General features: G+C 32.0%; 2 protein-coding genes across 7 annotated transcripts in view; one reads left to right on the plus strand and one right to left on the minus strand.

Annotated features, from left to right (window-relative positions):
- Positions 1-12,260, minus strand: part of LOC129951878 (uncharacterized) — a 137,932-nt gene that overhangs the window by 10,749 nt on the left and 114,923 nt on the right. For 2 of the 6 annotated variants that reach the window (XR_008782248.1, XM_056064228.1), the window contains exons 4-7: positions 2,338-2,435; positions 1,314-2,296; positions 629-1,162; positions 20-463 (exon numbers count right to left, since the gene is read on the minus strand). Coding sequence is in view for 5 of the 6 variants with exons in the window: in XM_056064228.1 (XP_055920203.1) it covers positions 20-463; positions 629-1,162; positions 1,314-2,296; positions 2,338-2,435 (2,059 nt within the window). In the remaining variant the exon portion in view is untranslated. The remainder of the gene's footprint in view (positions 1-19; positions 464-628; positions 1,163-1,313; positions 2,297-2,337; positions 2,436-12,260) is intronic. The other 4 variants (XM_056064229.1, XM_056064232.1, XM_056064230.1 and 1 more) reach the window with 3 other exon arrangements.
- LOC129951880 (uncharacterized) lies at positions 9,653-10,708 on the plus strand. The gene is made up of 3 exons (XM_056064234.1): positions 9,653-9,904; positions 9,968-10,131; positions 10,241-10,708. Exons 1-3 carry the CDS (start codon positions 9,721-9,723, stop codon positions 10,535-10,537), a joined length of 645 nt encoding a protein of 214 aa, XP_055920209.1. The 5' UTR covers positions 9,653-9,720; the 3' UTR covers positions 10,538-10,708.

Raw genomic sequence — 12,260 nt, forward strand, 5'->3', positions numbered from 1 at the left:
ATTAGATAAAAAATCTTACCAAAGAAGTTAATTTGCGTGACGCCACGTTGCATTTGATGTCCATGATACTTTAACTCATCGGCTTGATAAAATTCCTTCACAGAGGAAGCTTCTTTTTCAAGACCAGATGGTGGCACATGTACATAACTACCAGGCTCTTGTCCCTTGGCCCAAATAACATGCGTTAAATCATCATCTAATGTGTGATCAGTTGGTTCTTTTGCTTCTAATTTCTTTCGGAAAATTATGGTTGTCATGTTATTTAGCTCAAAGCCAGTTCCTAAAGTTAAATCCGATACGCCACCCCAAAATTCATCAAGTCTTGGTGTGGATCGATCTCTTGTATAATAATCACCAACACGACTTGTCATTTCTCGAGCTGTTCCAATTACAATGTCTGTACAGTCCATGGGATTGAAGTCATGACGTGGAGTATATGGGTTAAGTTTGTATTTTGATGGAGCTGAAATTTATAAAATTAGTTTTAACATAATATTTAATTATTATTTAAAACAATTTATTAAAAATTCATATAAATTTAAGCTACCCTTATAAAATTTCACCAAAACTAGAATTGTGGTCATAAGTGAAGGAGATCTACATAAAATTCAAACAAGTGCAAACTTACCTTCAGACTGAGTTGCAGAATTAGTTTTGGCTATAATTTTTCCAGATTTTGGTTCGGGCTCGGATTTCGGTTCCGGTTCTGATTTTGGTTCAGGTTCAGATTTAGGCTCGGGCTCAGATTTTGGTTCAGGTTCAGATTTCGGCTCTGGCTCTGATTTTGGTTCTGGTTCGGATTTCGGTTCTGGTTCTGATTTAGGCTCTGGCTCAGATTTTGGTTCGGGTTCTGATTGAGGCTCAGGTTCAGGCTGAGGTTCAGATTTTGGTTCTGGTTCGGACTTTGGTTCCGGTTCAGATTTTGGTTCTGGTTCAGACTTTGGCTCAGGCTCAGATTTTGGTTCCGGTTCAGACTTTGGTTCAGGCTCCGACTTCGGTTCCGGTTCTGACTTTGGTTCAGGCTCTGACTTCGGTTCCGGTTCAGACTTTGGTTCAGGCTCTGATTTTGGTTCTGGTTCAGACTTTGGTTCAGGCTCAGATTTTGGTTCTGGTTCTGGTTCAGTAATCGGCTCCGACTCAGATTCGTTATCCATGTCTACATCTAAAAGCGTGTTAAGTGCATATAATGTGAGGGATTAAACTATGATTCCATCAATTAGTCTGTGCAATCTACACTACTTCTCGGAAGTGTGCCAAGTGCATGTGAAAAAGAAAAACAATGCAATTAAGAAAAGAAAAAAGCAATATCTTACCTGATAAATCTCTTCTCCTACGTCCAGATTGAGCACTGACACGATATGAAACACTTGTTGCAACGGAGGTAACTCCATCCATTATTGGACTGTCCCTATTTCCAGCAACACGCTTTGTCTTACTTGTTGATACGGGTTCGGGTTCGGATGATGGCTCAGGCTCGGATTTCGGTTCAGGTTCTGATTTTGGTTCTGGTTCTGAATTAGGCTCTGGCTCGGACTTTGGTTCTGGCTCAGACGTTGGTTCCGGCTCGGATTTTGGTTCTGGTTCTGACTTTGACTCAGGTTCAGATTTTGGCTCTGGTTCAGATGTTGGTTCCGGTTCGGACTTGGGCTCAGGTTCTGATGATGGTTCAGGTTCAGCCGACGCTGAACCATCCAAACTCGTCGTCAGATCCCCAATATCTCTGATGAGAGGGAAATTCTTGCATTCAGGTGTTAAATTCCTTGGTCTCCATCCCACACCAACCCAAGATGACCCTTTCACTTGCAAAACTATTTCGATTTCTTTTTGTTCTTCGAGAAGCTTCCAGTACATATTGAAGTCAGGTGATAGCTCTTTGCGTGTATGCATAGAGAGGTCCAAGTCAGTAGTTTTGTAGGGTGATCGCTTGTTACAGCCATTACCCCACCATCCAAAATTACAATAGCACTGTTTGCGGGGCAATGATTTACTCTTCAGATCAACACACTTGCCCTGGGCCCCACAATCTGAATTAGTGACGCATTCATCCTTATATTGACAATAAGTTCCGTAGTAAGTGTCCTTGCATTTGCAACGAGTTCCAAAATACTTTCCATTGCCCGAGCATAGCTGACGGAATGTCTTGCGATCTTTGATATCTACATCAGCACATGACCAAAAGCGATAACCATTTGACCATTCATCAGCTTGTCGCAACAATCGAATGGTACAATTATGACAGGTGAAATTTGTTGGCAGTTGAACTTCTGATGATTGAGCTCTAGAAACACGCCAAAATCTAAACAAAAATTTATGTTTTGCTATAAATGTCAAACTTACGTGGCATCTGTTCTCACGAACTCAGATCCATTGACGTGTGGTGTCAAATCAAGTACCGGACGGTCCAATTCGTCTAGAAGTTGTAACCGAAAGCCACCCTAAAAAAGAAAAACGAAAAAACAAACATCAATATGCTGTGAGGCTATGTATTAAGGTTCAAGAAACTCTGAGGACACTAATTATAATACATATAAAACAATAAAAGATCCAAATCTAATGTAGGTATAGGTTAGGAACAAAGGTGCAACTTTTTAATGGTTGCACGATAGAACATAAATTAAAACGTGTAACATGGATCACGACACATCATTACGGTGCAATTGTGATGTCTGGTCTCAAGATGCATGAGTCTTAGTCTTATGCGAAGGCATCTTTCTGTCTTTTTACCTACACTAGGGTGTAATTATTTTGATGTTATTTAGAACGCTATACTTTCTCATGGCGATTGCGTGTTGTTTTTGTTTTTTTTTTAATACTCTTTTCCCCTTGTTTCCCTAAAATAAGTATGAGGTAAACAATCTGACTTCAATTTAAGAAAGAGGTAAAAATTAATTGAATTAAATTATACTTTGATCAATGCAGTTATCATATGTTGTTTCAAAGCAACTTATTGCGATAGTAATTCATTTATTTTAAAAGATTTACAATCGTCTATAAAGTGTCGTAAAAATATTATCATTTTGTATTTGTTTAAAGTCCATTCGAGAAAGCTTTTTGCAGCACCTTTGAGTACAAGTTGGAAAGTTTAATTAACACGCTGTGGCGTATACGCACTTTTTTTAACTGAATTGTAAACTATAATTCTTAAGCTTTGGTGTAAGCTTGTGAACATCAACTATGTAATCATTTTGTTCAAAACTTTTCTAAACTGCATAAAATTTGAAAGTTCAAACTAAGGCTGAAATTTCTTTCTTAATCAAAGAAGAAGAAATGTTTGTTGTATATTTTGATACCAACATTTTAGTTGCCCTTTATTTTTACTTTTTTAATGATTTTAACTTTTGAAGTACCCGGAACATCATTTAATATGGAATTGTTATTTAAATTTAGTGCTTTAACATAATGATTAACAATGAACTTTGTACTTGAATTGTCAGTTGTAATAAGTACTGCAAGGTTACAATTTACTTAAATACGTGTTAAAATAAATGTTTACTTGGAATCATATTATATGATAAAAAATATAATTACACAACTAAAAATACACTGGTTTAGATATCTTTATGACCTTTATTATCAGGAACTCATAGTTATTTATTTTAGTTTAAAATACATTATTTTTGCATTGCACTGAATTAGTGCACTTAATATTGATTGACTTTGTTATATTGTACTGATGACTAATTGCAAAAAAATGTTTGCATTTACACATACATATGTACATAATATTTCATGTATCATTTCATGTACTTCATCAAATTTTTCCAAAGAAATTATGTGTTAAATTAAAAAATGGCATAAATGCAGAAAAAATCTAAAAAAAGCCATTCAAGGCTTTTATTAAGAATTTTCCTAAGGTTTTAATCACAAAAAAATGCAAACAAAGAAATTTACCAAGTTGTTTTTCAGATTTTTGAACAATATTTGTAATTAAATATTTGTATATTTTGTTGCCAATGCAATGTCGTTACACGAATTTGTAATTTTCCTGAAATAAAGTAGTGGCCTATTTCACTTAGCACTTTTTGTTTTCACTTTGCAAATTTGCAAACAAATTTATATCCTGCAAAGTAAAATTGCGTTTCACAATTTTTAATTTTTCAGACTTTTTTATTTGAAAAAATGAAAAGTGAAAGTATTTTATCAATTTAAAATACATTTGAAGGATGGCTGCGATGTCGATGGGTTAAAAACCCAAAATAATATTCAAAATCACACATTTTTAACTTCCCATAATAAGTTGTTGTAATGGGTATTTTTGTATTTTGTATTTTGTTTGTATTTATTTATTATCATTAAGCATTTTAAAACATAGAGTCTTATTTTTAATACTTATTATGTTCAGATTTAAATTTTATCAAATTAAAAAAGGAATCAAATTAGTATGCTAAATTTACAATTTGCTTGAAGTTAAGAGAAAATTTGTTTTTAGATAAATGGTCATGATGAAAAATTAAATAACATACATTTTTTAATTCTAAGACAAAGTGATTTTTATTTTGGAAACATTTTCAGCATTTGTATAAGTTCTTTAAAGAGTTCTCAAAACGAGTGCTGCTGTGTATCCCTCTCAGGGGCACTACTATGCAACTCGATTCTACTTTTGATTCTATTCGAAAGTCGAAAAATAGAATCGGATGCCGGTAATACCAAGTATTTCCCACAAAATTTCCGATTTTCGAACGAGTCTCGTTGTGTGTGACATTAGATAAAAAAAAACAAAAATCTTCTGTGAATAAAAGTCAATTAATATTCGTGATCAAAATCAATCAAAACAATAATAAAAACAAATACAAATGGACAGTGTCGCAATTTGGTTAGATTCTGAAGAAACTCCGGAACGAATTGAACAAATAGAAAGAAGGCGAATCAGAGACAATTCCAACATAATGGAGCTTAGCGAGAAAGATACCCATATTGAGAATCTATTGAACGCATTTTTAATCCAATCTATATTATTTCAGCTTTGTTAAAAATTACCGCCTTTCAAAAGATGCATTCATGTTCTTATTGAACCAAATTTCAACGCACCTTAGTATTCGCCAAAGGCAAACTTCTGTTCCCAATATGATCAAGGTATCAGCTACACTACTTACATTCTGAAAAAAAAAACTTCCTCGATCGACCTTTTCGCAAGCACATTTGACGTAGAACGATTATTTCCGAATTCGCAAGATTTTGACATTAACTTTATCCAAACGTAGTACCAAATTTGTTCTAAAACAAAAAACGACTTGGCAGTACTAGAGCTGTTCGAGTTTCGTTTTCAGATCTTGCTTATAGAATTACAGAGTTCCGATTTTGCGAATTCGAACAGTTTTACTTTAGAATCGAGTTCCATATAGTAAGGCCCCAGGTTAGCAGGCAAGGAGTTCCATAGGGCAACAGCGTGTACAAAGAACTGTTGTTTTGAATTTCTGAATTTAAAGGAAGGGACAATTAGAACATCACTTCTTTGTGATACTGGGAACCTAAGCCTTTCGTATAGATATTCAGGAGATCTAGTATGAATAAGTCTAAAAAGAAATCTCAAAGTTTGATAGTTTATGTAGTTGTTTAAGGTCATGTTGAAAACACTACTTGCTTGCATCGAAACATGATCGAACCGTCGCAAGTCATAAATAAAGCGAACAACATTATTAAACGCGACTTGAAGTTTTCGTTTATTAGCGCTGTCAAGGGCACAGAAAATGGGACTGCCATAGAAAAGTATTGGTAGGACAAGAGATTTTGCTATAGTCTTTTTTGTTGAAACTGGAAGACAACAGGCAGATATATATAAAACCAGCAAAGCAGCATATATTCGACCAACGGCACAAGTCAAGTGATCGTCCCATGTAAGTTTCTGGTTAAAAACAATCCCAAGATTCTTAACTGTTCTAACGTATCTTAACGTTTTCCCCTCAAGTTCAATACTAGGGAAATAAGAAGTATCTATTGCAGTGTTACTGATGACGATTGCCTGACATTTTTTAGGGTCTGATTTGAAGAATTGAAAATGTTGACATTTTTCGAAGCTTCAAGGTCCCTAAAGTCGAAATAAAAGATGTCTGTGCGTACGTGTGTACGTTCGTCCGTACGTCCATACGTTCGTCGTTGTCCATAGCTCAAGAACCTGAAGAGATGTCGGTTTGAAATAGATTTTGTTATACAGATAATAATGGAAAAAATTGCATGGGTGGTTTTTTTTACCATAGCAGTTGAACAAAAGGGCGAACATTTGGTAAACCTTAAACATCTCACGAAGCAATGACGATAAAGACTTGAATTAAATTTTATATTGTATATTGTGATACCAAACCAGTAAATTTTTGGAAAAAATCCAATTAACTTTTTTTTCATAAAAAAAAACTGACACAAAAAATTTCCCACCTCCAAAATTTTACGTATAAAAAATGATTTTATTTCCAAAACAATTATGTGCAACAAAAAATAAAGTTTCTAACATCTGGTAACATTTTGAGAAAAATCAAATTGACAGTTTTTTAACAAAAAAGTAAAAACTTAAAAGAAAATTTAACAAAAGTTGGTAAAAATTGATTTCCAACAAAAATACCCTTTCAAAAATTTGAGATTAAGGCTTCCAACTAATTTTCACTTTCAGAAATATTATTTTTAACATTGGGACAAATTTGACAACAATCGATTTGCAATTTTTTTTATTTTACAAAAAAAATGAATTAAAGCTGGTAAAAATTGATATTTTACTCAAATATCTTTTAAAAACTTTGAGATATTGGTTTTAAAATACTTTTTTCATTTAAAAAATATTGTTATTCATTCATCTAATTTGTAAAAATTTAAGAAATGCAACTTAAATTGGTAAAAATTTGTTTTTGACTAAAATCTATTTAACAAAACTAGATTTTCAAACTAAACTATTTCTTGATATGAAAAATATTGTTGGTAATTTTAAAATTTTAAAGAATAATTCAACTGACTTTTTTAACTCAACACGAAAGCCTACAAACTTTTAAGCAAGACAAATCGACAGACGGGATGGGAAGTTATCAGTGTGGGTCGCATTCCAGCCCCTTTTTTGAAACAAGTTACTACTGTACGATAGTTAGTGCAAACATTTTGTGAGATTGTTGTGTTAGAGAAAAACACTAGTTGTCTTCATCTTCGTACGGGTGCGTAAACAAGAGGAAGAGTGAAAAATATGGGTTTCAAAACTTATTATTGATTTCAAGAGCTCTAAAATTTCACGCATTGTATCTCGAACCCTTTTATTATAAGGTCCAATTGAATCAACACGACCAATTTCTTCGTTGTCGTTTGGCAGGTTGGGCCTTAAAGTTAGCTTGAATTGGAAAATGATTTTCTAGCATGGCGAATTTTCATTTTGTATTCTTCGTTAACACACAAAATTTCCAAATCTGAGGCACGGAAAATCCATTTCATTTAGTCATTTGAGGGCTGAGATTTGATTCTGTTGGAATTATTTTGTACGAAACGATGGAAAAGTGACGGTAATTAATAAATCCAGTGCCAATTTAAGAACTTAACCTCAGTACCCCTTGAGCAATCCATCAACAATGTCTTGGCAAACTTGCTCCTAGTAATAAAGCTTTAAAAATAAACATCCCATCCTTTAAATTAATTTTGAAATGTTTTGGACTCCGTCCGAAACACTGACAAAAATGCTGTTGAGAGATGTTTATTGAAAAACAACAACTCTTAATATAGTAATACATATTTTTTATCTTTATCGTCATTTTTAGTGTCTATGGTTATTGGTTAGTCATCTAAACTTATTTAAAATTATTTGAACAAGGTTTCTAGTTTTATAGAACAACTATTCTTCTTGTATATAACTAGTATAATTCTAGACAGAACAGTCTTTCTCTATTGAATGCTTAATGGTCTTGATGCAATCAAACAAATTTTAATACGAGTAGACCGCAGTTAAAATAGAAAACAACATCTTCTCACAATTTTTCATTTTATATTATACAAATAAAACACATGTATTGTTTTCTAAATATTATAGTTTTTTATTTAGTATGTAAAATGTATGTACGTACATTAAGTGGAACCTATTTATATAAGATAAAAAACATACTCAATTCTTAAGATAAAACTTTGGTTTTCCTATTTCTAACTAGAAATATAGGAAAAAAACATTTGAATGAGTTTAAAGTGTATTTTAATATCACATCTAAATCGAACGAACTTGCTCTCATGGGTTAAGAGTTTTTGTAAGCCTCATTTCTTCGCTAACATTCCTAAAATTTCTAGGTTGGGACAGAACCTTAGGATATGTTCAACAAGATTAAGAAAACTTTGCATTTTACTTTCATCATTGAACAAAGGCTCTTCTTAAGGATTAAATTTAAGTTTATTATTTGTAGATGGACAACTGTATAGAGTTGGACATACTTTTTTATTGGCTTACATAACTCGAATTGATTAAGTACTATTGTTGATCTTTAAAGATATATCTGGATTAGGTAAAATAAAAGAAGGTATAATTTCACATTGCCACTGAAAATTTTATCATTTTTAGAATAAGTATCTTCAGATTTCTTTCCAAAAAATTGAATTAAGTAGAGTTCTTTTTTGTGAATTGATTTTTTTCGAGTTCCTGTGCGAATTCAATAAGGGAACGATAAGTTTTGTAAAATTAGCCCGAAACCAGCTGTGCCAGAAACTCAATGTAATGAAATTCAAGGTAACAATATTTTCACAGAAATTATGAATTCATGTCAATGAGTCTGAAAATTTGAAATGAGTCTGATGTTTTAAAATGAACTAAACCCAGCCATAGGAGTCTCTTTCCTACAAATAGTTGCCAAAACAGGAAATGTAATTTTTCTATTGAAAAACGTAGAATGGTTAATTCAAGATTTGTTTGTGGAAAGTTTTTGGTACTAGGGAAAACTAAATAAGGTTGTTAAATCACAACATTCCGATGATTAAATGTGACGATCTTTTCGAGAAATGAAACGTTCAGGAAACTTTTCTAGCAAAGAGAAACGGTTACTTAAAGTGTTCACCATTTTCTTAGTGAATTTCAAAAATTTCAATGCGTTGTTAAAGAGTATATTATTCCACTTTTAGTCAAAGATGAAAACTTCAAAAGTGACAGCTAACCACATAGCGTTAGATTTAAAGTTTCAGATCACAAAGTTTAAAAACTGATGGCTTAGAGGCAAGTTATAGCTATTATTGGTTTTCGTAATCAATAATTCAGCTTCGTGATTTAAAAGCGAGTAAAAAGGTCAAATTTGTTATGTTTGTTGTCAGAATGAAACTGACCTCTTAATATTACTTTTAATGATCAACTCTAGCCTCAAATGCTTGATTCCAATCAGGAAATGTTTGCCCAGTTACTGAAATTTGCAATAAAAGCTATAGCTAACCTGTGACGAAAAATTCCAATCATTGGATTCAATGAAAAACCCCAAAAGAATAAATATACATAAAAAAGACTATTGACTTATTTTGAGCAAAGGTATCTGCCTGGTTTAGGACTCACTCCATCACAATGAAAAATAAAGTAAATGATTTTTGCAGCAGAAATCCAATACAAGACCTATTATACTACAGATAGAAACTAGATATATTATTTATACTGAATTACAAAAAATCATGTTTTGATAAGAGTTATTTGATTTACCCAAGGGTGCATTGATTTTCAACTTACAAAAGATTGCATTTAATTCATTTCTATCAGTTTTTCTGTTGCGACTTGTTGACTATACTTATATCAGCAATTCAATGTCAAAATTTTGTATTCTATTAACTTTTGTAAGCATTTATTGCTTATCCATTGCACCAATATCAGTTCAAGGAATACAATGTTACTCATGTCGAGGCATAAATTGTTTAAGGACAACCATACAAACTAAATTTGAAACATGTGAAGATAATTTGGATAGTTGCGCTATAATTTTTGATAAATGTAAATTAATTCTTTATATTTTTGGAACACTAATTTAATTTTATTCCTTTTTTTCTAACGTAGTTGCCGTTGTTGCAAAAGGATGTTTAATGAATATTCCAGTTGAGCTGCGAAAGAAATGCAATAGCACAAATAACCCTGAATGTCAAGTCTGCACTGGAGGCTTATGCAATAATAAGGGACGTATTGATTTCAAATGTTATCAATGCGATGAAAGAAACCAAGATGTAAGTTCTGTAAATTGCTCAAAAAAATTTTCATACATTTATTTTTCAAATTTTAAACCCAAATTTAACGAGAGTTTTGAGGAATTAATAAATCTTTTTCTTTGTCTAGGGAAAAAAATGCGCCAGTAATCTGAACGCATTAAATCCAACGCAGTGTCCAATGCCAACGGCTCCAAATTCCTACTGCTACACCAAATCGTACAAGGGTGCTACCGTGCGAGGATGTTCCTTGCATGTGAAGGATCAACTTGAGTGTCTAGCAGATGACGCATGTTCATTGTGCTTAGCAGAAGATGGAGAAGGCTGTAATTCAAGACAAACGACTGCTTCTGGAGTTAGTAAGATATCATTGTCTGGACTTGCAATGGTTTTATTCATTGCATCAATCACACGAGCAGTTTTTTAGTTTTGTTAAATATATTTAATTTTAAATTTGTTCACTTAAAATTAACTTTTTCTTCTGTTCGAAAATTCTCTGAAAATCATGGACAAAAAGTTTGACTTTTGAACTAGCATGTTAGTAAATTCATACCAACTTAAAAAAAAATAAAATTAATTTTAAAATTCCACTTCTGAATATTGTCTTTTTCTCTGGAAGTGGCTACAGACTTCACTGAACTTTAAGTTTCTTGGACAAATTTTAATATTTTTTATTTAAGTTTTATAACTTAAATTTATTTTACATACATTTTCCCCAATTATTAATAAATGGAATTCTCCATATTTGCTCTATGATATTTGAAGTTGTTGAATATATGAAGTGAAACGGCCAAATAACCTCACCATGGAAATCACTCATGTTATACAATTTTATATATGCTAAACTTTTTGATGACAACTTTTCAAGTGGATGATTCAATAGAAAATAAAACGGTAAAAAATAAATGAGTGTTAAGTGCAAAGCAAATAATAAGTACAAGTGCAAGAGATATTAAAAAAAGCAATAAAATGTTGATATGTAGTATTGAAGGTAATAAAAATACAATTTTAAAAAAACTTACATTCGATAAGAAAAAGAAGTAGAGGCTTGAAACTTAGATTTTCAAAATTCTGACCATCACTCATTCAAAAATAGTGATTTTCGAATTCCTGGTATTTGTTAATTGTTTTTTTTTTTTTTAATTTCAACAGTTCGTTTTTTCAAAAATAAAAGCTGAAACAAATTTTAGTTTCTTTAGGGTAACATTTACCATTTATCTAGAAAATAATGATCCTTCAAATTTGTCCATTGAAACAAAATGTAAAAATATCATATTTTGAGTAAAAAAACCAACACAAAATTCTTTCTAATAATTGGCATGTTTACGTTTCTTAAATGTCAGAGATTTCTGTATTCTCATTTCTCATATAAATTTGTGGTTTTTGGTGTCAAAACTCTTAGAATACACTTTAAGTATTCGATTTCTCAACTTTTTTCTATCGCATATTTCAAGAATAAAAAAATTTATTTGACGTCTGTGGATTCGAAAAACGAATTGACCTTGTTTATATCTCTTCTTTTCGTTGACTTTAACGCTGATTTTGACCTAAACAATAGGAATGCTCTTATTTATAAGCTGACACAAATTGGTATACTATTCAAAGTTCCTTAAAGTAATTTGAGAGATTTACAGGGGTACGAAGACTGCTGCCAAGAAGCTTGAAAAGTTTTACATGGAAAAACATCTTCTCCAAGAAACAAATTAATTTTACTATAATATTCAAAATATTTAATTCAGTAGTGAAATCTACTCTCTTGCACGCTGCTCAGGTTTGGGGATCAAAAGAATATGAAGAAATCGAAAAATTGTACAGGTATTTCATAAAGAAACTTTTTAACCTACCCCTGAATACACCGAGTTATACCATATGATTGAGAAACAGGACTTCCAAAACTCCCGACAAACACCTTGAAGTCTGAAGCTGATTGCAACATGAAAGTTTGCAGCAACCATCAGAACATGAGACTTTCGAAAAAAAACTTCTATTATAAGAGTTGAGAAACAAGGACTCAAAGACGCTACTTTTTCGTGAAAAATACTCTTACCTTACAAGAGACAATTAATTACATTTTTAAAAGATATTTTAAAGTATAGATTATTATTAATAACAGAATTCTATTAAATTTATAAAAACATACATTCAAATAT

The sequence above is a fragment of the Eupeodes corollae genome, chromosome 3 (assembly GCF_945859685.1).
Source record: "Eupeodes corollae chromosome 3, idEupCoro1.1, whole genome shotgun sequence".
Lineage (NCBI taxonomy): Eukaryota > Metazoa > Arthropoda > Insecta > Diptera > Syrphidae > Eupeodes > Eupeodes corollae.

Excerpts from the sequence above, each read along its gene's own strand:
- LOC129951880 (XM_056064234.1), top strand. The coding sequence starts at position 9,721 with ATGTCAAAATTTTGTATTCTATTAACTTTTGTAAGCATTTATTGCTTA. Across the intron at positions 9,905-9,967 it reads CGCTATAATTTTTGATAAAT|TTGCCGTTGTTGCAAAAGGA; the intron begins GTAAATTAATTC and ends TTTCTAACGTAG. Across the intron at positions 10,132-10,240 it reads GCGATGAAAGAAACCAAGAT|GGAAAAAAATGCGCCAGTAA; the intron begins GTAAGTTCTGTA and ends TTCTTTGTCTAG.